Source organism: Oncorhynchus tshawytscha, linkage group LG16, assembly GCF_018296145.1.
Source record: "Oncorhynchus tshawytscha isolate Ot180627B linkage group LG16, Otsh_v2.0, whole genome shotgun sequence".
Classification (NCBI taxonomy): domain Eukaryota; kingdom Metazoa; phylum Chordata; class Actinopteri; order Salmoniformes; family Salmonidae; genus Oncorhynchus; species Oncorhynchus tshawytscha.
The window spans coordinates 80,174,934-80,202,869 of record NC_056444.1 but is presented as its reverse complement, the minus strand read 5'-3'; the positions used below and the strand labels follow the sequence as shown (position 1 = coordinate 80,202,869).

The 27,936-nt window shown below is 42.8% G+C and overlaps 2 protein-coding genes across 6 annotated transcripts in view; both read left to right on the top strand.

Annotated features, from left to right (window-relative positions):
- LOC121839698 (myelin transcription factor 1-like) overlaps nt 1-277 on the top strand; it is a 31,995-nt gene extending 31,718 nt beyond the window's left edge. The window contains exon 6 of the mRNA XM_042299947.1: nt 242-277. Coding sequence (XP_042155881.1) covers nt 242-277 — 36 coding nt within the window. The remainder of the gene's footprint in view (nt 1-241) is intronic.
- LOC112247101 (myelin transcription factor 1-like) lies at nt 1-27,936 on the top strand. 5 transcript variants are annotated; one of them, XR_006079137.1, is made up of 19 exons: nt 1-114; nt 337-1,437; nt 2,942-3,088; nt 5,400-5,490; nt 5,656-5,784; nt 9,394-9,608; nt 9,754-9,956; nt 13,740-13,979; nt 14,136-14,296; nt 15,184-15,246; nt 15,523-15,591; nt 15,851-15,913; nt 17,191-17,274; nt 17,915-18,136; nt 18,397-18,488; nt 20,453-20,556; nt 20,731-20,874; nt 21,821-25,260; nt 25,297-27,936. XR_006079137.1 is itself a non-coding variant. In XM_042299737.1 (18 exons), the coding sequence occupies exons 2-18, from the start codon at nt 345-347 to the stop codon at nt 21,962-21,964; spliced, it is 3,264 nt and encodes a 1,087-aa protein (XP_042155671.1). In that variant the 5' UTR covers nt 1-114; nt 337-344; the 3' UTR covers nt 21,965-27,936. The 5 variants fall into 5 exon arrangements, 4 of the variants coding, with proteins under 4 accessions (XP_042155671.1, XP_042155672.1, XP_042155673.1 ...); XM_042299737.1 differs by having other exon boundaries at nt 21,821-27,936; XM_042299738.1 differs by lacking the exon at nt 15,523-15,591 and having other exon boundaries at nt 21,821-27,936.

Here is a 27,936-nt window from a genome sequence, read left to right as displayed (position 1 = left end):
AGGAACAACCACAGGCACAGCAGGAAGAAAAGCCAGAGGACGAGCAGGAGGAAGAGGAGGAAGAGGAGGAGAATGTGACAGAGCAGAAAGAGGAGAGCATAGATTCAGATGAAGGTAGGTGCTGTACACTGTACTGTAAACACACACCACCATGACTCACAATGAACCAAGTGATCATGATGTGTGACTCATATTAACGGGCACTGTTTATTAATGATGATATCATTCGGATCATGACAAGGAGGGAGTGGATGACAGAGAGGATGATGGTAACTAAATACCTCTCCTGTCCATTGCTGTTTCTAACTCACCGACGTGTCCTTGACTCTCCCACAGAAGAATGCATGATCATTGAGCCAGGATCCCGTAAAACAACATGTAAAGCTGAGGAGGGGGAATGGCCTAAGAGAGCGGACTACTCCAGCTACCATCAGATCCTAGCCAACTCTCTACTGTACCTGGGCAGGGTCCCCGACACCGCAGAGACAACCTCACAGGCGCACGTTACCATGGAGACAGAGAAGGATATCACAGCTGTGGAGCACGCCACTGTGGCAGTGGAACACCCAGTAGAGGAGGAGGAGGAGGAAGAGGAGGAAGAGGAGGAGGAGGAGGAGGAGGAGGAAGATGAGATTGAGGAGACTAGGGAGGCTGTGACACAGAGAACCTTTGAGCACCCGTATTTCACTGGAGACATTCACCAGCAGCAGGACAAGGCTGAGGAAGATGAGGAGGAGGAAGAGTATGAAGAGGAGAGGAGAGAAGCAGAGCACCAGCCACAGGAGATCCTGGATGAAGAGGAGGAGGAAGATGACATTGAGGAGGTGGATGAGAGAGTGCACCCTGTCGTCCTGCCCACCTCTAACTCCATTAGCAGCAATGCAGCAGCTCAGGGACCAGCCACACAAGGGGACAGAAGTACAGAGCACTACATGCCCAAAAGGACCAGCCTCCTAGAAAACTACAACCCCCACAGGACCAGCCCAGGGGAGAACTACAACACCCACAGGACCAGCCTCCTGGTGAACTACAACCCCCACAGGACCATTCCACTGGAGAACTACAATCCCCACAGAGTCAGCCCCTTACAGCACTACATCTCCCATAAGGCCTCAGCAGCCTCTGACATAATCGAGGTGCGCTCAGAGGATTCGGGGAAGGACTATGAAGATGAAGATGGTGATGAGGAGGAGGAGGAAGATGATAGTTTGTCTCAGAGGTGGACGGATGAGTCAGAAACGTATGATATGACCCGGGGAAATCTGGGGCTCCTGGAGCAGGCCATCGCCCTGAAGGCAGAACAGGTGAAGGGGCCTCGCGACCTCCTCCTCCTCCGTCACCCCGCTGTCACCCCGGAGCTCCACCACCGCTACTTCAGCATGGACGACCGGCCCAAACACCTGAACGCCATGCGCAACAGCTGCTTCAGCAGCAAAGGTATGGATGGCATTCCAATCAATCAATCAATCAATCAAATACATTTTATAAAGCCATTTTTACATCAGCAGTTGTCACAAAGTGCTTTACAGATCCCCAGCCTAAAACCCCAGAGAGCTTTACAGATACCCAGCCTAAAACCCCAGAGAGCTTTACAGATACCCAGCCTAAAACCCCAGAGAGCTTTACAGATACCCAGCCTAAAACCCCAGAGAGCTTTACAGATACCCAGCCTAAAACCTCAGAGAGCTTTACAGATACCCAGCCTAAAACCCCAGAGAGCTTTACAGATACCCAGCCTAAAACCCCAGAGAGCTTTACAGATACCCAGCCTAAAACCCCAGAGAGCTTTACAGATACCCAGCCTAAAACCCCAGAGAGCTTTACAGATACCCAGCCTAAAACCCCAGAGAGCTTTACAGATACCCAGCCTAAAACCCCAGAGAGCTTTACAGATACCCAGCCTAAAACCCCAGAGAGCTTTACAGACACACAGCCTAAAACCCCAGAGAGCTTTACAGATCCCCAGCCTAAAACCCCAGAGAGCTTTACGGATACCCAGCCTAAGACCCCAGAGAGCTTTACGGATACCCAGCCTAAAACCCCAGAGAGCTTTGCATATACCCAGCCTAAAACCCCAGAGAGCTTTGCATATACCCAGCCTAAAACCCCAGAGAGCTTTACGGATACCCAGCCTAAAACCCCAGAGAGCTTTACGGATACCCAGCCTAAGACCCCAGAGAGCTTTACGGATACCCAGCCTAAACCCCCAGAGAGCTTTACGGATACCCAGCCTAAAACCCCAGAGAGCTTTACGGATACCCAGCCTAAAACCCCAGAGAGCTTTACGGATACCCAGCCTAAAACCCCAGAGAGCTTTCAAATAGAAACCCATTGGACCAGTCTCCCATATTACAATACATTATCAAATAGAAACAGACCACAGATACTCATCAGTGAGTTTAGAGAGAGAGAGAGAGAGAGAGAGAGAGACTCCATAATGAAATTGGTGCAGTGTTTATTAATGTGTTATTGTTTGGGCCTAGTTGTGTCCTGGCACCGTTCCCATTTGTCATGCCTCTGACACTAACAGGCCGTGCCTAGTGGGGCAGCCTGTCCCAGTTCTACCCTCCTGTGGCGATGCTCATGTTCTGCCCAGCACTAATTAGAAGGCGCATGTCTCGTTAACATTCAATTTGGAGGCCAATAGAGCATCGCTTTCCCACCTCTTCCCTCTTTCTCCCTCCAGCATAGTAATAGTGAACAGGGCTCCTCAGTTCTCTACTGTATACATTAATACTACCACTTATACAGTGTCCTTTTCACTCTTCAGTTTGACCAAATGAGTTCCCTGCTCCACACATACAAATCATCCACAAGACTATATACAATGAATTGTCTAATGTGTGCATTTTTTTGTTTGATTCAATGTGTATTTCTTGTAGTGTGTTTGACAGTGCTTTCAGGCAGATGGTTAAGCAGCGGTATGTTGTATATCTTCTAGCTGTCTCTACAGAGGGCAGCAGGCCAGAGAAGAGGGAGATCAAATGCCCCACCCCTGGCTGTGACGGGACTGGTCATGTTACTGGACTCTACCCCCACCACCGCAGCCTGTCTGGTTGTCCACACAAGGACAGGATCCCTCCTGAGAGTCAGTACCTATACCCAATACTCTATACCCTATAACAATACCTAGTAACCTATACCCTATACTCAGTACACAATACCTAGTACCCTAGACCTTATACCCTATAACAATACCTAGTAACCTATACTAATAACCTATACCCTATACACAGTACCCTATATCAATACCCTATACCCTATACCAATACCCTATACCCTATGCCAATAACCTATACCCAATACCCTATACCCTATATCATATACCAATAACCTATACCCAATACCTAGTAATTTATACCAATAACCTATAACCTATACACTATTCCCTGTACCCAATACCAAATACTCTATACCAATAACCTATACCCATTTCCCAATAGCCTATAGTCTATACCCTATACTCTGTATCCAGTAGTCTATACCCAATACTCTATACCCAATACCCTATACTCTATATCCAGTACTCTATACTCTATACCCAATATGATATACCCAATACCCTATACTCTATCCTCTATACCCAATACCCTATACTCTGTATCCAGTAGTGTCAGGACCCGGTTACGAACTCGGGTCTCCGGTGTGAGAAACAGTCACTTAGTAAACTGAGCCACTAATAGGTCGGCAGAGCCCAGAAGATGAGGCAGACACAGCAGTACTAGAGACGGTGATTTATCAAAGAAAGAAGGAAAAGATCTTCAGGCAAAAATATAAATCCACAACGTCAAAAGTAATTCCAAGAGAAAAATATATATATCCTCCAAGACACAAGGAAAATCCACAAAGTGGTAAGAACAGCAGGGAAAAAACAAACCTCAAAAGAATAATAAACAAGAACAAAACCAGAGTACCTCAAGAAAATCATCCAACTAGAGAAACAAAAGTTCACAGCATGGCTGGGGCTGGGTGCTAACATACAAACACAGAACAAAGAACACTAAGGGTTTAAATACATTCAAGGGAAATGAGGCACAGGTGCAACTAATAACTAGAACAAGGGAAAAACAAAAGGGTCAAAAAAGCACAATGGGGGCATCTAGTGATCAAAACCCGAACAATCCTGGCCAAATCCTGACAAGTAGTCTATACCCTATACTCTATACGCTATACCCTACACCCACTACTCTATACCCAATACTCTATACTCTATACTCTATACTCTATACCCTCTACTCTATACCCTATACTCTATACTCTCTACTCTATACCCAATACCCAATACCCAATACTCAATACTCTATACTCTATACCCTATACTCTCTACTCTATACCCTATACTCTCTACTCTATACCCAATACCCAATACCCAATACTCAATACTCTATACCCCATAACCCAATACTCTATACCCAATATCCCTTAACCCAATACCCTATACCCTATACACCATACCATATACCCAATACCCTCTCCAAGTCACACAGGAAAAAACGCATTCTTGTATGTGACAGAGTAGAGAACGTATTAACAATAATCTTAATAGTATTAATAATAATAATAATATAATAATAATAATAATAATAATAATAATGGTATTAATAATAGTAATATAATAGTATAATAATAATAACAATAATAATATTAATAATAATAATAGTAATAATAGTAATAATGGTATTAATAATAGTAATATAATAGTATAATAATAATAACAATAATAATATTAATAATAATAATAGTAATAATAGTAAGAATAATAATAATAATAATAGTAATACTAATAGTAACAAAAATAATACAATAATAATATAACAATAATAATATTATAATCATAATGATAATAGTAATAATAATATAATATCTTATCATAATAATATTATAATATACTAACAATAGTAATAATAATCATAATAATATAATCATAATATTATAATCCCATAATAATATTATAATCATAATCATAATCATAATATAATAGTAATAGTAATAATAATAATATAATCATAATTATAATATAATTATTTTAATAATACTATAATCATAATAATCATATTATAATATTATAATCATAATAATGATAATAATATAATAGTAATAGTAATAATAATATTATAATACTAGTAATAATAATAATATAATAATACTAGTAATAATAATGGTATAATCATAATATAATAGTAATAGTAATAATAATAATATAATAATAATCATAAAATAATAATATTATAATAAATGTTATAATATAATAATAAAGTAATACTAATAATCATATTATAATAGTAATAGTAATAATAATAATATAATAATAAAATAATAATATTATAATAAATGTTATAATATAATAATAAAGTAATACTAATAATCATAATATTCTCCTGTGTATGTGTCCTCTCCAGTCCTGGCCATGCATGAGAACGTGCTGAAGTGTCCTACTCCAGGCTGCACTGGACAGGGTCATGTTAACAGCAACCGTAACACCCACCGCAGGTACTCTACAATGTGTGTGTGTGTGTGTGTGTGTGTCAGTATATGTTAATCTATATGAATGCATGTTCTGTATGTGTCACTCTAAATCAGTTTGATGTAGACATACATTGACAGCAGCCTGACTTCTCCTCAGCATTCACTCTCTCCTCTTATTGGTTATCCCAGTTTGTCAGGATGCCCCATCGCAGCCGCAGAGAAGCTGTCCAAGAGCCTCAACCTTGACAAGCAGCATCTCTCCCAGCCAATCAGAGAGCACCTCAAAGAAAGTCCCAACAACAATGACCGAGTCCTGAGGTAATGATTGGTCACCTCTCTCTCTCTGTATCTCTCGTTCTCTGTATCTCTCTCTCTGTCTCTCTCTCGGTCTTTCTCTTTCTCTCTCTCTGTCTCTCTCTCGGTCTATCTCTCTATCTCTCTGTCTCTCTCTCTCTGTCTGTCTGTCTCTCTCTCTAGTGGGTACAGGCAGTTCACAGTAGAGGTCGACCGATTATGATTTTTCAACGCCGATACCAATACTGATTTATTGGAGGACAAAGAAACCCGATACCAATTAATCGACCAATTTTTTAAAATGTATTTGTAATAATGACAATTATAACAATACTGAATGAACACTTATTTTAACTTAATATAATACATCAATAAAATAAATGTAGCCTCAAATAAATAATGAAACATGTTCAATTTGGTTTAAATAATGCAAAAACAAAGTGTTGGAGAAGAAAGTAAAAGTGAAATATGTGCCATGTAAGAAAGCTAACGTTTAAGTTCTTTGCTCAGAACATGAGAACATATGAAAGCTGGTGGTTCCTTTTAACATGAGTCTTCAATATTCCCAGGTAAGAAGTTTTAGGTTGTAGTTATTATAGGAATTATTGGACTATTTCTCTCTATACCATTTGTATTTCATATACCTTTGACTATTGGATGTTCTTATAGGCACTTTAGTATTGCCAGTGTAACAGTATAGCTTCCGTACCTCTCCTCGCTCCTACCTGGGCTCGAACCAGGAACACAACGAAAACAGCCACACTCGAAGCAGCGTTACCAATGCAGAGCAAGGGGAACAACTACTCCAAGTCTCAGAGCGAGTGACGTTTGAAACGCTATTAGCGCACACCCCGCTAACTAGCTAGCCATTTCACATCACATTGTTACACCAGCCTAATCTCAGGAGTTGATAAGCTTGAAGTCATAAACAGCAGAGCTGCTGGTAAAACGCACGAAAGTGCTGCTTGAATGAATGCTTATGAGCCTGTTGGTGCCTACCATCGCTCAGTCAGACTGCTCTATCAAATCATAGACTTAATTATAATATAATAACACACATAAATGCGAGCCTTAGCTCATTAATATGGTCAAATACGGAAACTATCATCTCGAAAACAAGACGTTTATTATTTCAGTGAAATACAGAACCGTTCCGTATTTTATCTAACGAGCGGCATCCATCAGTCTAAATATTGCTGTTACATTGCACAACCTTCAATGTTATGTCATAATTACGTAAAATTCTGGCAAATTAGTTCGCAATGAGCCAGGTGGCCCAAACTGTTGCATATACCCTGACTCTGCGTGCAATGAACGCAAGAGAAGTGACACAATTTCACCTGGTTAATATTGCCTGCTAACCTGGATTTCTTTTAGCTAAATATGCAGGGTAAAAAATATATACTTCTGTGTATTGATTTTAAGAAAGGCATTGGTGTTGATGGTTAGGTACACGTTGGCGCAACTACAGTCCTTTTTCGTGAATGCGCACTGCATCGATTATATGCAACGCAGGACACGCTAGATAAACTAGTAATATCATCAACCATGTGTAGTTATAACTAGTGATTATGATTGATTAAGTTTAATGCTAGCTAGCAACTTACCTTGGCTCCTTACTGCATTCGCGTAACAGGCAGGCTCCTCGTGAGGCAGGTAGTTAGAGCGTTGGACTAGTTAACCGTAAGGTTGCAAGATTGAATCCCTGAGCTGACAAGGTAAAAATCTGTTGTTCTGCCCCTGAACAGGCAGTTAACCCACTGTTCCTAGGCCGTCATTGAAAATAAGAATGTGTTCTTAACTGACTTGCCTAGTTAAATAAAGATTAAATAAAGGTGTAAAAAATATAAATAAAATAACAAATTGGCATCCAAAATTACCGATTTCCGATTGTAATGAAAACTTGAAATGGGCCCTAAATAATCGGCCATTCCGATTAATCGGTCGACTTCTAGTTCACAGAGACTTCATACAGTATCTGCAGTAACCTTGACTGCTCAACACCACTTGTGTTGTTGTCAATTGCGAAACCCCGTGCAAAGTGTCAATCAGGACACCACAGTTTTAGCTCTACTGCAATGATGTGTTTTTGTCATGTCATCCTCTATTCACCCTCATCATGCCAAAATAATTATAATTACTGTTAACGACCAGACAGCGGTATTATGCTAAGTACATACTCCTTTCTTGGTATTTTCATTAATAATGCCGCCCGATAAGATAATTATGCGAGTTACAGGGCATTGCGAGGATAGGGGGGAAATAATTGCTTTCCTTGAGGAACCTCGTCTGTGGTCCGACAAAACAGACAAGCATTAAAACATAAAACCTTGTTTTTTCCCCCCTTATTGTCATTCAAATGAGCTGGTCTGTTATGTGTGCAGAGAACACACCAGAGCTGGCTAAGTATGTCACATGATATCCTTTTAATAATGGAATCCCACATTGAATAAAAAGAGAGAGAGGGTATCCCAGTGATCAATGGGCAGAAAGCACCACTGTCTGTCTATGAACACAACAGAAGCCATCTCCTCCCAGCCTGCCTGTGTGTCTGTGAACACAACAGAAGTCATCTCCTCCCAGCCTGCCTGTGTGTCTGTGAACACAACAGAAGTCATCTCCTCCCAGCCTGCCTGTGTGTCTGTGAACACAACAGAAGCCATCTCCACAACAGAAGTCCCAGCCTGCCTGTGTGTCTGTGAACACAACAGAAGTCATCTCCTCCCAGCCTGCCTGTGTGTCTGTGAACACAACAGAAGTCATCTCCTCCCAGCCTGCCTGTGTGTCTGTGAACACAACAGAAGTCATCTCCTCCCAGCCTGCCTGTGTGTCTGTGAGCCATGAGAGAGAGAGAGACAGAGAGAGAGACAGAGAGAGAGAGAGAGAGAGAGAGAGAGAGTACGCTGTTTGAACCGTGATGTCATAGCCAAGGGCAGCTCTGATAGGATGGTTTGTGACTACTGTCGGTGACCAGCGATATGGGGTTGTTTATGGTGATAAGGAGAGGGAAAACAGTGGGCTACACTGTCCCCTCCCAGGACCCTCTCGTGTGTCAGTGAAGTTAACCCCAACAGGTCTGACAAAAGCCCTGGCACCCCATGAAAACTACAGGGTTTAAAGCTCATCAATTCCATGCTCTACAATATGTAAATGTCCCCTCTGTTGATTAGAGAGCTTTTAATCCTGCCCCTCTCTCCTGAGATAATGACCTGCCCTGTGATTGGTCTCTCTCTCTCTCTCTCTCTCTCTCTCTCTCTCTCTCTCTCTCTTCTCTCTCTCTATTTATTTATTTATTTATTTATTTATTTATTTATTTACTTATTTATTTATTTATCTTCCTCTCTCTCTCTCTCTCTCTCTCCCTCTCAATTCAATTCAATTCAAGGGCTTTATTGGCAAATCAAATCAAATCAAATTTTATTTGTCACATACTTATGGTTAGCAGATGTTATTTATTTATCTTCCTGCTTGTGCTTCTAGTTCCGACAATGCAGTAATAACGAGCAAGTAATCTAACTGGGAAACATGTGTTAACATTGCCAAAGCAAGTGAGGTAGACAACATACAAAGTGAATATATAAAGTGAAAAACAACAAAAATTAACATCTCTCTCTCTCTCTCTCTCTCTTCTAGGCCCATGTGTTTTGTGAAGCAACTGGAGGTGCCTCATTATAGGCAGTACAGGCCCAACATGATACCCGCCACACCTCGTGCCAGCCTGGCCAAGGAGCTGGAGAAGTACTCCAAGGTCTCCTTTGATTATGCAAGCTTCGACTGTCAGGTGTTTGGAAAGCGTGTGCTTGCATCAAATATACCGACCAGCGAAACCTCACCCAAAGCCTTCAAAAGTAAGGAAACGGGATGTTGTACTAACAGCCATATATTTTAAACCTATACATGCATACATATATACATAAATATATACAATACCAGTCAAATCTTTGGACATACATACAGGATGAGATGATATATCTCTGTTTCTTTGCTCCTCAGCTAAAGTCTCGTCCCCAAAGTCTTCTTCTCCCAGCCTTAGCCTGCATGGAGGTTATGGAAAGACAGCCACCTCTTCTGCCTACGACTACTCCCATGAAGCCCAGGCAGCCCACATGGCCGCTACAGCCATCCTCAACCTGTCCACGCGCTGCTGGGAGAGGCCTGAGAACCTGAGCACCAAGCACCAGGACCTGGCCAGCAAGGTAGGCCAGCCTCCCCCCCCGAACACATGCAGGGCTAGGTAGGACTACTGTATCTTTACTGTAGCTACACCTCGATCATGTCTGTAATAAGATACACTTTACCGTACCTGGCCAGCAGAGTAGGCCTCCTATCACTATAGCAATCTCACTTCTATAACAACCTTCACTAGGTCAAGGCACTGTACTGTAGACCTCCTATCACTATAGCAACCTCACTTCTATAACAACCTTCACTAGGTCAGCAAAACACTGTACTGTAGACCTCCTATCACTATAGCAACCTCACCTCATTAATTTTTTTATAAAAAAAAAAATGTTACCTTTTATTTAACTAGGCAAGTCAGTTAAGAACAAATTCTTATTTTCAATGACAGTCTAGGAACAGTGGGTTAACAGCCTGTTCAGGGGCAGAACGACAGATTTGTACCTTATTAGCTCAGGATATGAACTTGCAACCTTTCGGTTACTAGTCCAACACTCTAACCACTAGGCTACCCTGCCACCCCACTAGGTCAGCAAAACACTGTACTGTAGATCTCCCATCATCTTTAATCTTTATGACATCTTTTTATATATATATATTTTTTAAATTTGAACCTTTATTGAACTTTTTTTAACGTGGGCCCTGCTCTTTATCAAGATCACTCATGAATTTACTGCAGGTCTGATGGCATTACTGCAGGTTACCACAGGGGAGATGTCTGATGGCATTACTGCAGGTTACCACAGGGGAGATGTCTGATGACATTACTGCAGGTTACCACAGGGGAGATGTCTGATGACATTACTGCAGGTTACCACAGGGGAGATGTCTGATGACATTACTGCAGGTTACCACAGGGGAGATGTCTGATGACATTACTGCAGGTTACCACAGGGGAGATGTCTGATGACATTACTGCAGGTTACCACAGGGGAGATGTCTGATGGCATTACTGCAGGTTACCACAGGGGAGATGTCTGATGACATTACTGCAGGTTACCACAGGGAGATGTCTGATGACATTACTGCAGGTTACCACAGGGATGAGATGTCTGATGACATTACTGCAGGTTACCACAGGGGAGATGTCTGATGGCATTACTGCAGGTTACCACAGGGAGATGTCTGATGACATTACTGCAGGTTACCACAGGGGAGATGTCTGATGACATTACTGCAGGTTACCACAGGGGAGATGTCTGATGACATTACTGCAGGTTACCACAGGGATGTCTGAGATGTCTGATGACATTACATTACTGCAGGTTACCACAGGGGAGATGTCTGATGACATTACTGCAGGTTACCACAGGGGAGATGTCTGATGACATTACTGCAGGTTACCACAGGGGAGATGTCTGATGACATTACTGCAGGTTACCACAGGGGAGATGTCTGATGACATTACTGCAGGTTACCACAGGGGAGATGTCTGGAGCAGAATGTTTTACATAAAATATCTCGGTGGTCAAATTTAGAGTACATTTTAACGGTGAATGTAACAGATTAAAGGCATATTATTATTAAAACTAACTATTTGCGTTGTGAAAGTAATGTAAATTTGCTTATAATATGATTACTACTCCCAACTGTTATTAGTTTTTTGAAGAAAAAAATTCAAAATATATATTTTTTAAATATATATATTTTTGTGTACCACATGGAGTAACCCCGCTGACCTAGAGCCTACAGGTTGAAAACCGCTGTCCTAGAGCCTACAGGTTGACAACCACTGTCCTAGAGCCTACAGGTTGACAACCACTGTCCTAGAGCCTACAGGTTGACAACCGCTGTCCTAGACGCCTACAGGTTGTCAACCGCTGTCCTGGACGATTGAAGCCTAATGATCACCCACTGCCAAGCCAATACATTAATATTACATTAGGTGGCATTAGTTAAAAGCTGTTGGAAAAAAAAGCTGTTAAATGTTGAGGTGCGGTTGCATCATTGCTCTCTTGTCTTGTTTTCTATCCCTCAATCTTTTTCATGCTGTTGTTGAATTCGGCCAGCTGCCAGTTCCTGGCCGCACCAGGTAGTCTTTTTTCATTATCTTCCGGCCGGATCGCTCTCTCTCTTTCTACCTCTCTCTCTCTGTCTCTGTCTCTCTCTCGCTCTCTCTTTCTCTGTCTCTCTCTCTCTGCTCTCTCTCTCTCTGTCTCTCTCTCTCTGCTCTCTCTCTCTGTCGCTCCCTCTCTGTCTCTCTCTCTCTCTGCTCTCTCTCTCTCTTTATCTCTCTCTCTGCTCTCTCTCTCTCTCTCTGTCTCTCTCTGTCTCTCTCTCTCTCTCTGCTCTCTCTCTCTCTGTCTCTCTCTGTCTCTCTCTCTCTCTGCTCTCTCTCTCTGTCTCGCTCTCTCTCTCTCTGTCTCTGTCTCGTTCTCCCTCTCTGTCTCTGTCTCTGTCTCTGTCTCTCTCTCTCTCTCTCTCTCTCTCTCTCTCTCTCTCTCACTCTCTATCTATCTCAATTCAATTCAAGGGGCTTTATTGGCATGGGAAACATGTGTTAACATTGCCAAAGCAAGTGAGGTAGATAATATACAAAAGTGAAATAAACAATAAAAATTAACAGTAAACATTACACATACAGAAATTTCAAAACAATAAAGACATTACAAATGTCATATTATACATATATATATATATACAGTGTTGTAACAATGTACAAATGGTTAAAGAACACAAGGGAAAATAAATAAGCATAAATATGGGTTGTATTTTCAATAGTGTTTGTTCTTCACTGGTTGCCCTTTTCTTGTGGCAACAGGTCACAAATCTTGCTGCTGTGATGTCACACTGTGGAATTTCACCCACTGGATATGGGAGTTTATCTCTCTATCTCTCTCTCTCTCTGTCTCTCCCTCTCTCTGTCTCTCTCTCTGTCTCTTACTCTCTCTATCTCTCTCTCTCTCTCTCTCTCTCTCTCTCTCTCTCTCTCTCTCTCTCTATCTTCCTCCCTCCCTCCTCTTTTCCTCCCTCTCTGTCTATCTGTGCACAGGAGGTGTAATTGTAGCAGCACTCTCCCCCATATTGTGACTTTTTAAAAGCTTTTTGCCTTAGCAGGGAGAGTGACTGCTTCATCATTTTTTGATTTCCTGACATGGTGTTGGGGGGATAAAAGGAGAAGATGAATGGCCATAGCAGTTCAGTAGCACAATGCTAATCAGCCAGGGACCGTTCTGGGACCAGGGACCGTTCTGGGACCAGGGACCGTTCTGGGACCAGGGCCCGTTCTGGGACCAGGGACCGTTCTGGGACCGTTCTGGGACCAGGGACCGTTCTGGGACCGTTCTGGGACCAGGGACCGTTCTGGGACCAGGGACCGTTCTGGGACCAGGGACCATTCTGGGACCAGGGACCATTCTGTGACCAGGGCTGGTTCTGGGACCAGGGACCATTCTGGGACCAGGGCTGGTTCTGGGAGCAGGGACCGTTCTGGGACCAGGGCTGGTTCTGGGACCAGGGACCGTTCTGGGACCAGGGCCCGTTTCTCTCTCTCCCCACAGCCTCCATGCCACGGCACACTGCTTTAATTTCTCTGGCTCCTCTACAACTCATTTCATATTAACACTAAACAAGAGGCCTGTTTCCCTGGTCCCCCCCTTTAGACGATCTGCCAAAACAAATGGTGCTTGAACAGCACTGTTGGCAATGTTATGTCCATTGTACATTGGAGATTACAGATGTGTCTATCAGAGACAGGTGGTGCATCAAGATCCCTGGGGATAGACTTGTATGTGATAGACTGTGGTGTGCCAAGGTTATGTGATTGTGATTGTCATCACCACTATCTTTGCCCTATGCAGGACATCGGGGTGGATGAAAATGGCACTCTGGACCTGAGCATGAAGAAGCCCGTCAAACGAGAGGGTACCAGCCCAGGGTTGTGTTCCCCGGACCCCTCCTCCTCCTCTTCCTCCCTGCACCACGGAGGCAGCAGTGGCATGACCTCGCCCCACACAGGCCACGCCTACAAACAGGAACAGTGGGAGGAGCCTCTGGACTACACAAAACCCAACCGCCAACGAGAGGAGGATGTAGAGGAGGTCTGTTCTCTACTATCTTCGTCATCCTCCCTTTCCTCTTCTCCTCGTTAACATCATGGAGGCTTGTTGCCATCTTTACACTCATGCCTGACAATTCAAATGTACTAAAGGATCGGATGTGTCCTCTAATCTTCTTACTTCCATTTGATTGCACAGCTGGAGCACCACACAGCGCGGTCGTTTGCCTCGTCCGACCCTGAGGACATGGACCTGATGCAGGACTACCCCCAGGAAAGGAAGTACCCTGGAGAGGTCACCACCCCAAACTTCAAGGTCCAGTTCCAACAACCCAAGGACTGCAAGAAAGATCTTCTCCTGTAGGTCAATGATCTACAGTCCTAGAAATAAAGGTGTTACGTAGCACCAGAAAGGGTTCTTTGGCTGTCTCCATAGGGGAACCCTTTGAAGAACCTCTTTTGGTTCCAGGTAGAAGCCTTTTGGCATCCATGTAGAACCCTTTCCACAGAGGGTTCTACTTGGAACCAAAAATGGTTGTCATATGGGGACAGCCGCAGAACCCTTTTGGAACCCTTTTTTCTAAGAGTTTGTCAATTCCCCCTGGAGGAGCGACTGCACCTTGCATCATATTAGTCTTCCACGTCTCCCCCTTTCCCCTGAGATACTGTCATTCACCATTCCTTCTCCTCTCCTCTCTGTTCCTCTCCTCTCATTCTCTCTCCTCTCCTCTCCTCTCTGTTCCCCTCCTCCCCTCTCCTCTCCTCTCCTCTCCTCCTCCTCTCCTCTCCTCTCCTCTCCTTTTCTCTCCTCTCCTCTCCTCTCCTCTCCTCTCCTCTCCTCTCCTCTCCTCTCCTCTCCTCTCCTCTCCTCTCCTCTCCTCTCCTCTCCTCTCCTCTCTGTTCCTCTCCTCTATGTTCCTCTCCTTTCTTTTCCTCCCCTCCCCTCTACTCTCCTCTTCTCTGTTCCTCTCTTCTCTCCTCTCTCCTCCTCTCCTCCTCTCCTCTACTCTCCTCTTCTCTGTTCCTCTCCTCTCTCCTCCTCCTCCTCTCCTCTCCTCCTCTCCTCTCCTTTTCTCTCCTCCTCTCCTCCTCTCCTCCTCTCCTCTACTCTCCTCCTCTATGTTCCTCTCCTTTCTTTTCCTCCCCTCCCCTCTACTCTCCTCTTCTCTGTTCCTCTCTTCTCTCCTCTCTCTCCTCTCCTCTCTTCTCCTTTCCTCTCCTCCTCTCCTCTCTATGTCTGTCTCCAGGTGCCCCACTCCTGGCTGTGATGGCAGTGGCCACATCACTGGAAACTATGCATCCCATCGCAGGTAGGGTATGCCCCTCTATATAGCACAGGCCCTGAATGATGTAGTCACACTGTATACAGGAACCACAGTGGCTACCTACTGATTTAGATGAAGATTGCATCTAATATATAGAACATTTTCCTTCATGGCTGTTTTCTATTTTCAAAATACTTTTCCAATGACCTTGAATTATATTCTATCTTTGATTTTTCCTCCTTTAACGCTTTCTCTTCTCTTTCTCTTCTCTTTCTCTTCTCCCTCTCTTTCTCTCTTTCTCTCTCCTCTCTCTCCCTTCAGTCTGTCTGGCTGTCCTCTTGCTGATAAGAGTCTTCGTTCCCTCATGGCGGCCCACTCTGCTGAGCTCAAGTATGTCCGTTTCCAACTGGGCTTTCCCCTTTTTCAAGTCATTGGCTCAATGCTAAATCCGATTTCCTTCTATTTCTGCTGTTTTTACTGGGACTGCTAACGCTACTGTTGCTGCATCTGTCCTTGTAATTCTCCTGCCCCCGTCTCCACCTAAAAAACACTACTCCTACACCCTCACACACATCGGTTGCTATGGTGCAAATGTAACGCTTCTATTTGTCGGTGCGCTGACATTTAACCTGTTCCCTTGATTTCCCAGGTGCCCCACTCCAGGATGTGATGGTTCAGGACATAACACTGGAAACTACGCCTCCCACAGAAGGTACAGAGCTCATCAGTGGACTACCAACCTACGTCCACCATCCCTACCTACCTTCCATCTCATATGAGAAACAGTCGCAAAACGACCTTCTCTCTCCCTCTCCCTCCCTCTCTCTCCCCCTCTCCCTCTCCCTCTCCCTCTCCCTCCCTCTCTCTCAACCTCCCTCCCTCCCTCCCTCCCCTCTCTCTCTCTCTGTCCCCCTCACTCTCCCTCTCCCTCTCCCTCTCTCTGTCCCACTCCCTCTCCCTCTCCCTCTCCCTCTACCTCCCTCCCTCTCCCTCTCCCCTCCCTCTCCCTCTCCCTCTCCCTCTCCCTCTCCCTCTCCTCTCCCTCTCTCTGTCCCCCTCTCCCTCCTCTCCCTCTCTCTCTCTCTCTCTCTCTCTCTCTCTCTCTGTCTCTGTCTCTGTCTCTCCTCTCCCTCTCTCTCTGTCTCTGTCTCTGTCTCTCCTCTCTCTGTCTCTCTCTCTGTCTCTGTCTCTGTCTCTCTCTCTCTCTCTCTGTCTCTGTCTCTGTCTCTCCCTCTCTCTGTCTCTCTCTCTCTGTCTCTCTGTTTCCCTCTCCCTCTCCCTCTCCCTCTCCCTCTCTCTGTCCCCCTCTCCCTCTCCCCCTCTCTCTCTCTCTCCCTCTCTCTCTCTCCCTCTCCTCTGTCTCTCCCCTCTCCTCTCTCCTCTCTGTTTCCTCTCCCTCTCCCTCTCCCTCTCCCTCTCCCTCTCCCTCTCCCTCCCTCTCCCTCCCCTCTCCCTCTCCCTCTCCCTCTCCCTCTCTCTGTCCCCCTCTCCCTCTCCCCCTCTCTCTCTCTCTGTCTCTCCCTCTCTCTCTCTCTCTCTCTGTCTCTGTCTCTGTCTCTCCCTCTCTCTGTCTCTCTCTCTCTGTCTCTCTGTTTCTCTCTCCCTCTCTCTCTCTCTCTCACACACAGACACACAAGGCCAGAGAAGCTTAGAAAGAGATCATGGTAGTTTCAGGCAGGACTCATACACCCAAACACAACTGTGAAAATTATTATTCTTAATTTTTATTTTTTTAATGTATATGCTTAAGTTTTTTTGTTTTTTTTTACTACTTTGTTGGATTTCAAGTAGCTGTTTGGTTTCTTTTTATTTCTTTTTATTTAAAAAAAAACATTGCACTTTCTTTCGGCATTCGAATCAAAACATTAAGATGCTTCTCAGATAATGTTCCATCCCTTTTGTCAAACAGTATCGTCTCCACCATAGAAGACGATTGTTCAAGGTGTTTTTCCACCCTTTTTTCATCGGCTTCATACTTTGTGTTTTCAGTTTGTCTGGGTGCCCCCGTGCCAAGAAAGGTGGATTAAAAACATCTCCCACCAAGGACGACAAGGAGGACTCCGAGCTCTTAAAGTTCGTACCACTAAAGAAAGCCACGGCCCTTTTTTCTTCCAATTAGGATATACGGTAAAAGTCACTTTCAAAAAGTTAAGGCAGTCACCCTGACCTCCGTGCAGAGGCAGGATGACCTGTCCCGTCTGTCTCCTAGAGATGACGTCACACCTGGCTGAGACGCACTGCGCTGCCTGTGCTAACTCATAGTACTGTAGTTCATTGTAGTGTATTGCAGTGTAGATCAAAAAATGACATCTCGCATTTCTCTGAAATTGTCGTCAACTCTAAATGTTTGTTGACGACAGCCAATAAAAGACCTTGGCGTCTGTGTTTGTTGAATGTGCTTGGTTATGAAACCACAACATGATGCCATGCCAACAGGTAGAGGTACCTATAGTGGAGTACCTATAATGTCAAACCTACGGCGGAGAAGTAACACTTTGTTTTTTAATCGGCCATGTTTTTGGACCCATAGTGAAATAGTACTAGCTACTGTAATGGCAGTCTTACACATATGTACTAAATATATGACATTATGTTATAACTATATGTACCGTTCACCTTGTGCTTTCCATCCCATCTCTCTCTATGAGTCTTATATCTATAGATATACTAATGTTTACACCTCTTTCTCTTCCCCTCCCTCTCTCCCCTACAGATGCCCCGTGCCAGGCTGTGACAGCCTGGGTCACATCAGTGGGAAGTACGCCACTCATCGCAGTGCCTATGGGTGCCCGCTAGCTGCCCGCAGGCAGAAGGAGGGGATGCTCAACGGTAACCCATTCTCCTGGAAGGCCTTCAAGACGGAGGCCCCCAACTGCCCCACCCCCGGCTGTGATGGATCAGGACACGCCAACGGCAGCTTCCTCACACACCGCAGGTACGGACAAATCACAACACAGAACACAGGCCAGCTTCCTCACACACCGCAGGGATGGACAAATCACAACACAGAACACAGGCCAGCTTCCTCACACACCGCAGGGATGGACAAATCACAACACAGAACACAGGGCAGCTGACAGACAAATGATTACCACTGATTGCGTTACAATTCTAAATGTATCATTTTGTGGTTCATTCATGGTTTTAAATACTCAACTTGATGAAATTGACCATCTTTATTCTTCCTGTTTGTAGTCTCTCTGGCTGTCCCAGAGCCTCCTTTGCCAGAAAGAAAGCCAAGATCCCTGGAGATGAATACCTGAGCACCAAGTTCAGGGCCAGCGACGGTAAGAGAACAACGGAATAGGGAACACCTTTATGTGACAGTCAATGTCTAGTCAATACCCAGCTAGCACATTTGGTTCCTTGGAAGTTGTGGGAACGTATGCTTTTGGTTTCACATTGGTTGTGGGAATGAAGTCATACATTAATCTGAACGTTTTTTTTTTGCGTTCTGAGAAAAGAAGTGAACATTTCCTATGTTCTGGGAACGTTTATCTTCGGTAGCAGAGAGGTTCTGAGAATGTTTTACTCTGGTTCCTTAAAAAAAAAACCTGGGAGGTTTTATCAAATATAGGTCATTTAGAGGTTTTTGAATAGCTTCCTTAAAACGTTCACTGAATGTTTCATTAAGACCTTTAATAACACTGATAACTTATTTTGGGGTTAACTTTTTTTTAAACTCCAGGCACAGATAGGACCAATGATGTATATAAACTCTGGATTGCTGATGCTACTGTAGCTATTGGCCATTGACGGGCTTTGAAACCACTGGTCGGCCATATTGGTACTCCCCAGTAGGAGCAGTCCTTCAAAGGAATGAATGGAATTCTACATTATTTCAATTAAATGGAAAAATGACATGTATTTAAGTATGTTTGTTGTTGTAGTGGGGCATTTCCTGGGAAATGTTCTTGTTGCTTACAACCTCATGCTAATCGCGTTAGCCTACGTTAGCTCAACCGTTCTGTGGAAGGGACACCGAACCCGAAGAAGTTTTAAGATCAGGTGTGGTCAATTAGTGGGCGCGGCCAACTCACCTGAACACACTTAACAAGAGAGGATAATGCATTTCTAAAGCTTCCAAAATATGTTTTACAACGGCGGAGGAGTGCCAAGATGGAGATGCAGTGGCTTCAACACAGCACCCCCTATGAGTCATCTAGAGTATATATATATATAAATATAAATCATTGGATAGGACACATGGAAATTATTTTCCTTTGGCATTAATCATGCAAACATATTTTTTTTTATTGTGGCATGGCATCAGTGAGATTCAGACCTGTAATCTTCAGTTCTCTATCCATGGAATTAGTCCACTGCGACACCAGGATGGAGATGACATGCCATGTTGTTTTATGTATACAAAGCTGTTCATTGTAGTCTATTCAAACAGACCCTATTTTAAAGGAAACAAGCACTCATTAAGATCAGGTGTGGTCAATTAGTGGGCGCGGCGAACACACCTGAACACACTTAACAAGAGAGAGGATAGAGAGAGTTTTGTTGATTCTGCGACAGAAATGTATGTTTTTAAATAACATTCTTAGAACATTCTATGAACTTTACTAAAGTTTTCTTGTGGTTTTTATGGAAAGTTTTCTTATAGTTCTCGGAACAATTTGAGAACATTACTTTAAACAGAACCATGAGGGGAACCTGTAGGAAACGATACACTGAATTACTCAAATTCTCAAAGGAGAACGTTGTTTCTTAACGTTCTCTGAACTATTTGAGAACATTCCCAATGTCAAACCAGTTGGAGAACGTTCCTAGAACATTACCAATGTCAAACCAGTTGGAGAACGTTCCTAGAACATTACCAATGTCAAACCAGTTGGAGAACGTTCCTAAAACATTACCAATGTCAAAACAGTTGGAGAACGTTCCTAAAACATTACCAACATGTTAATTAAATGTCACCATATTTGAACTTTTAGGAAACGTTCTGTTCAAGTAATGAAATTCAAGAAAATATAAATGAGAAAATAAATATAACGTTCCTTATACGTCCTAAGGACGTTCCAAAGCCAAGCAACTATCCTGCATCGTTCCCAGAACGTTGTGGGAAGGTTGTATGTAAAATAACCATAGGACAACCACGCTCTCGCCAAGCTTTAAGAAACATATGGTTCTCACTACATGATGTGCTAGCTGGGTACAGTTTATCAGACTAGGATGGCCCATTTCTCCTGTCCCCTCTTATAACCTTATGCATCTCAATCATCTCTTCCCTTCCATCCTGTAGTTCTGAACAATGACGAGGACATCAAGCATCTCAACAAGGAGATCAATGAGCTCAACGAGACCAACAACGAGATGGAGACAGACATGGTGAACCTGCAAACACAGGTGTTTGTGTGTGTGTGTGTGTGTGTGTGTGTGTGTGTGTGTGTGTGTGTGTGTGTGTGTGCGCGCACGTGTTTTAAAACCTCATACCCCCTACATTGTGATTTATTGTAAAATGCCTGAGCTCAAGTAAATCTATATACTGTATGTGTAAATAACTGTTGTGCTGTGGTGCAGATCTCATCCATGGAGAAGAACCTGAAGAACATTGAGGTGGAGAACAAGCTGATTGAGGAGCAGAACGAGACGCTCTTCATGGAGCTATCTGGCCTCAGCCACGCCCTGATCCGCAGCCTGGCCAACATCCGCATCCCACACATGGTGAGTTATATACCATTTATATACTGTTAGATACAGTACTGATAAAGCTGTGGCTGAGTCTCGAACATGCAGACACATACTAATACACACACTGAACAGAAACTAACACAAACACACAAACACACAATCACAAACACACACTGACACACTGACACACTGACACAAAAACACAAACACACTTAAGGGCGCTGTACTGCAGCGCCAGCTGTGCCATCAGAGTCCCTGGGTTTGCGCCCAGGCTCTGTCGTAACCGATCGCGACCGGGAGGTCCGTGGGGCGACGCACAATTGGCCTAGCGTCGTCCGGGTTAGGGAGGGATTGGTCGGTAGGGATGTCCTTGTCTCATCGCGCACCAGCGACTCCTGTGGCGGGCCGGGCGCAGTGCGCGCTAACCAAGGTTGCCAGGTGCACGGTGTTTCCTCCGACACATTGGTGTGGCTGGCTTCCGGGTTGGATGCGCGCTGTGTTAAGAAGCAGTGCGGCTTGGTTGGGTTGTGAGCCCGTACGGGAGTTGTAGCGATGAGACAAGATAGTAGCTACTACAACAATTGGATACCACGAAATTGGGGAGAAAAAGGGGTAAAATAAAAATAAAATTTGAAAAACACAAACACAAACACACAAACACACTAACACAAACACACAAACACACAAACACAAACACACAAACACAAACACACAAACACACAAACACACAAACACAAACACACAAACACAAACACACAAACACACAAACACAAACACACAAACACACAAACACACAAACACAAACACACAAACACACAAACACAAACACAAACACAAACACACAAACACACTAACACAAACACACTAACACAAACACACTAACACAAACACACAAACACACAAACACACAAACACAAACACACAAACACACTAACACAAACACACTAACAAACAAAATTCCTTGTTTTTCGCATCACAGCAGGAGCCAATCACTGAGCAGAATTTCGACAGATACGTGAGCACCCTGACTGACATGTACACCAACAAGGAGTGCTTCCAGAACCCGGAGAACAAGGCTCTGCTGGAGAGCATCAACAAGGCTGTGAAGAGCATCAAGGTGTGAAAACCTCCACGAGGAAGAAGAGTGAAAACACCTAAAAGGAGAGAGGTGGCGTCGAGAGACTTGAGTATATTTAAAGAGAATACGAATACAAAAAGGGCATTCAGGTTTTATAAACGACAACTTAAATTAAACCCAGGGAGCATTCTGTAAAGGAGAACACGTAACTAGGACCAAAATCCAAACATGCTGCTGCTGGGATCGGAAGGAGGAAGTGGAATGGAACCAAATCCTTCGGTTTGAATTGATGAACAAAATATATATCTGTTTCTTTGTTTTATGTTACCTTCATCGTTTTCATGTATGTCCTGATTTGGAGGCATCTCTGTTTTGGAGGCATCTCTGTTTTGGAGGCATCTCTGTTTTGGAGGCATCTCTGTTTTGGAGGCATCTCTGTTTTGGAGGTATCTCTGTTTTGGAGGTATCTCTGTTTTGGAGGTATCTCTGTTTTGGAGGTATCTCTGTTTTGGAGGCATCTCTGTTTTGGAGGCATCTCTGTTTTGGAGGTATCTCTGTTTTGGAGGCATCTCTGTTTTGGAGGCATCTCTGTTTTGGAGGTATCTCTGTTTTGGAGGCATCTCTGTTTTGGAGGTATCTCTGTTTTGGAGGTATCTCTGTTTTGGAGGTATCTCTGTTTTGGAGGTATCTCTGTTTTGGAGGTATCTCTGTTTTGGAGGTATCTCTGTTTTGGAGGTATCTCTGTTTTGGAGGCATCTCTGTTTTGGAGGTATCTCTGTTTTGGAGGCATCTCTGTTTTGGAGGCATCTCTGTTTTGGAGGCATCTCTGTTTTGGAGGTATCTCTGTTTTGGAGGCATCTCTGTTTTGGAGGTATCTCTGTTTTGGAGGCATCTCTGTTTTGGAGGTATCTCTGTTTTGGAGGTATCTCTGTTTTGGAGGTATCTCTGTTTTGGAGGTATCTGTTTGACTGTCCCAATTCATACTGTAATTCAAGGTTTAGTTCAGCAACAATTTGGAGAAGAAAGAAAGAAAGAACGAAGGATGGAAGTAGTGGTATGGTGCCAGATAAGACAGAGGGTATGACCTGCCAACATGAGGTGAAGAAAACACACTGGAAAACTGTACACATTGTGTCCCAGAGAAGACACGAAGGCTTCAGCAATGTTGTTCTGGGTCAGGATAAGGTGAGAGGGCTTGTGTATGAGTGGGTAGTGTGTGATTCTGAGCACTACAGCACTCCTATTGTGTAGAAGTGAATGGAGAATCCCTGAACTCTGGGGTCTTCTTGAGCAATGGTTCATGTGCTTAGTGTTGTTACTGCAGCAAGATGTCAACATGACTCCATGTCTTGTCTCAATTCAGAGGAAAGCAGCTCTTCAAGCGAAGATTAAGTCACAAATCAATGGTTTCTTTTTCCTCTTCTGAAAATCAACAACCTTCTCTATATATCTGCTGGAAGATCTGAGAGCAACAGATGCAGCCTTCTTTCTTTGAACTGAACGGTGATGGTAATGGAGTGCACACTTGTCTATTCCTGTTAGTTTGTGGTACAATATTTATTGTTATAGAAATTATTTACATTTGTGAATACGCAAATTGTAATGTATTGTCATTTTATGTGTATTTATTTGATTTGGTCTATTTATTTAAAAAAACAATTAAATGTATATTTAGTAAATCAAAAAATGCAACCCTGCTGGTCGATCATGGCCATAAAGATTTAAAATAGGAAGTCTTCTACATCAATATTTAAAAAGCTATTTAGACAACTGTCCACACTTGATTATTTTATATATCTTATTTTATTTTAAATAATTTGTAAACATTTTTAATTGCAAATATTTTATAAATGACAATGTTTTGATAATTTTATAAAGGTTTTCTCCTTCATTTATGCTATTTCTTTTATCTGTGTCTTCAGATACCCACGGCTTAAAAAGAAAGTATGTATTTATTATTTATTTCATATTAAATATTGATATGATTGTATATTTATTTTGTTATTTATGTGTGTGTTGTGATGGCTGAGTATCAGTAGTGTTAAAATCCATTTCTAATATTTAAATACAATTTTAAAAACCATGCTCAGAAAGAATAAATAGAATATTGTTTGATTACTTAGGCTTTCCTAGATATATCAGCAGTTGTAAAAGCAAAATAACTAACGAAAGCAATCACTGTTCTGGTGGTGTCAGAGTGGCTTTGTGTCATCGATGATTTATTTGCTTTTTGTCAGGAAAAATAAGACTAAGAAAATAGACAGATATAAGGATCAAATGTTACCTCTCCAAGCGCTTTGTAGCGGCCAACACTGGCTTACCCAAAACATCTTTAATGTACTATAGATGTTTTAATGCCTTTTGATAAATTATTTTTCTCTTGTCATTATTTTCTCTCAATGTGTTGAGCAGAAGCTCCAAAGAGCTCTGTTCCGGAATGTTCCGTCTAGACTGGATGTCTGGGTCTAAGACATGTAAAGGACATCTTCAAGAAAAAACTAAACCATCAAGGAGGATGACCTCTTTGACAATTTATATCACATCCACTTCTACGCCCTTGTAGCCTTATTCTAGATGACATTTGTTGATGCACAAAGTGCCACTACCACTCAGTTTCTTTCCTGATTCTTTGCATTCTGCAATGTACGATGTCTGGTCACATGACATGACCAGGGCGTCACATGACATGACCGAGAGTTGGGATTGTTTCAGATGCCTTTATTTCTTTGCCAAGATGGCCATAAGTACACTATATATACATTCTGTATAAATAGAATTTCAAATGCTATATATATATATATATATATATATATATATATGAATAGAAACATACATATATTTTTCCAGTGTAATTGTTGACTATTTTTCTCTTGTATTAGCTTATCAAAGGAACAGTAGTTGTTTGAGAGTTGTGACGACTAGAGGTGGTTATGACTGTGGTTTTAAAGATACTCAACAAAACCGTCATTGTTTTTTAGGTTTCCTTTTCTTCTCTATCCTTGATCCAAACATGATGACGATAATAATAATAACAATACATGGGACTTATATAGTGCTTTTTCAAGGACCCAAAGTCGACATGTTGTAAATGCTAACGTCTGTTGTAATGAATCTGAAATGACTGTCGTTTTAACTAAATGGTTGGCTCTTTGTTCAAGTGTCGTGTGAGTGAGTTCATGTATAGAGGACTCTTCATAGTAGTCACATTGGCTATATTGTGCAGTACTGTGTCGTTATGATAAGGTTATGATCATGTCAGCCCACTGAGCGGAGTTTTTAAACACGGATCACAATGTTAAAAAGCCAATAGGGAAAGTGTAGTAGATAGATAATATGATGAGGTAACCTAGTGGGAGACCCTGTGATAATATGATGAGGTAACCTAGTGGGAGACCCTGTGATAATATGATGAGGTAACCTAGTGGGAGACCCTGTGATAATATAATGAGGTAGCCTAGTGGGAGACCCTGTGATAATATGATGAGGTAACCTAGTGGGCGACCCTGTGATAATATGATGAGGTAACCTAGTGGGAGACCCTGTGATAATATGATGAGGTAACCTAGTGGGAGACCCTGTGATAATATGATGAGGTAACCTAGTGGGAGACCCTGTGATAATATAATGAGGTAGCCTAGTGGGAGACCCTGTGATAATATGATGAGGTAACCTAGTGGGCGACCCTGTGATAATATGATGAGGTAACCTAGTGGGAGACCCTGTGATAATATGATGAGGTAACCTAGTGGGAGACCCTGTGATAATATGATGAGGTAACCTAGTGGGAGACCCTGTGATAATATGATGAGGTAACCTAGTGGGAGACCCTGTGATAATATAATGAGGTAACCTAGTGGGAGACCCTGTGATAATATGATGAGGTAACCTAGTGGGAGACCCTGTGATAATATGATGAGGTAACCTAGTGGGAGACCCTGTGATAATATGATGAGGTAACCTAGTGGGAGACCCTGTGATAATATAATGAGGTAACCTAGTGGGCATGGATGGTGTAATTAGCTTTTAGCCAGTGTAATGAAACTCTCTTGGGCACTTTTTTAAAAACCATTGAATATGCGAGCATTTGAGTTTGGACTTTTTAGAACACACTGGGTTTTGGTCACTAGCAAAGTACCGGTATTCACCCCAGCAGAAGAAACAAAGAACTGCATATTTGACCTGTTTTGTTATATTTAATGTAAATCTAAACACTGATATGTAGAATGCCCTTTGCATCAGTGTCCGGAGGGTTGATTCAATTGATGGTATCAGGTTTTTATACATGCCAGTAATACTCTTCACACCATACAAGGGGAAGCAGAGTTTGGCTCGCAGGTTACTGGAAAGAACTGACTAAATCTGCATAATAATATGATACTAGGGCATTAGCCAAAGCCTGCGGCGATAGCAGGGATTGGATCAAGCCCTCCAAGTGAAAAGAGAGGAACGTGTGGGAGTGGAGATTGAATTGCTGCATTAGAGGTCTCCCTCTTGGTTTGGAAGAGGTGTTTGTTGCATAAATATGTGTCCATTACTCAGAATGTCAAAACCTTTTAATGGCTTCTCCCCTTCTGTATTGTGTAACCTTTACTCAGGAAGGAGTTCTTGATGCATTTAGTTAAGAAAGTAGCTTATTCTTCTCCCAACCCTTTAATGCATGAGCTTACAACACTACGAGAGTATGAAGGTTGTGATCATTAGCGTATCTTTTTTGATATGGCATGACCCCTTTGAAACTAGTTGAACAGCACTGAGATACTGAGATTAAATAGCAAAATGACAGTCCAACACAGTTATAAAGATTAGGTACAGAACTCAATGTAATCAAGAGTGTTAACAACAACAGCTTGTCCGTTTGATAGGGAGTGATGGACATATTCTTCATATAAGGAGTTTATGTGTTCCGTATTCGTGATGGTTCAGTATTTTCTAAATGGTCCATTGGGATGGGATAGAAGCTCTGAAGCTGGACTGTGTTCCATTGACACGGACCAGGGTGTTTGACTGGTCGGTTAAATGCATGGTCATGTTAACGTTCATGACTGCTGATGAAATGTGATGGAGGAACATGGATGGTATGTGATTGTACCATGGTATGTGATTGTACCATGGCATGTGATTGTACCATGGCATGTGATTGTACCATGGTATGTGATTGTACCATGGTATGTGATTGTACCATGGCATGTGATTGTACCATGGTATGTGATTGTACCATGGTATGTGATTGTACCATGGTATGTGATTGTACCATGGCATGTGATTGTACCATGGCATGTGATTGTACCATGGCATGTGATTGTACCATGGCATGTGATTGTACCATGGCATGTGATTGTACCATGGTATGTGATTGTACCATGGTATGTGATTGTACCATGGTATGTGATTGTACCATGGCATGTGATTGTACCATGGTATGTGATTGTACCATGGCATGTGATTGTACCATGGCATGTGATTGTACCATGGCATGTGATTGTACCATGGCATGTGATTGTACCATGGCATGTGATTGTACCATGGCATGTGATTGTACCATGGCATGTGATTGTACCATGGCATGTGATTGTACCATGGTATGTGATTGTACCATGGCATGTGATTGTACCATGGCATGTGATTGTACCATGGTATGTGATTGTACCATGGTATGTGATTGTACCATGGCATGTGATTGTACCATGGTATGTGATTGTACCATGGCATGTGATTGTACCATGGCATGTGATTGTACCATGGTATGTGATTGTACCATGGTATGTGATTGTACCATGGTATGTGATTGTACCATGGCATGTGATTGTACCATGGCATGTGAAAACGATCCTTTTCAGTTGATAGTTGTGAATGATGTGGTCTCATGTAGTGGTTGTAAAAACACAGTGTGTCTGTTTGCTCTGATAAACAATGATCACATACCTGTGAATCTCCCTGAATAATGGTACATATATTTAAAAAAAAAAAAAAAAAAATTAAAACAATGACCTAATATGTTAGTCTGTGACAGGCCAGGA

Coding starts and splice junctions, on each gene's coding strand:
- LOC112247101 (XM_042299737.1), top strand. CDS start 345: ATGATCATTGAGCCAGGATCCCGTAAAACAACATGTAAAGCTGAGGAG. Junction 9,609..9,753: donor CTCACCCAAAGCCTTCAAAA/GTAAGGAAACGG, acceptor TTTGCTCCTCAG/CTAAAGTCTCGTCCCCAAAG. Junction 13,980..14,135: donor GAGAGGAGGATGTAGAGGAG/GTCTGTTCTCTA, acceptor TTGATTGCACAG/CTGGAGCACCACACAGCGCG.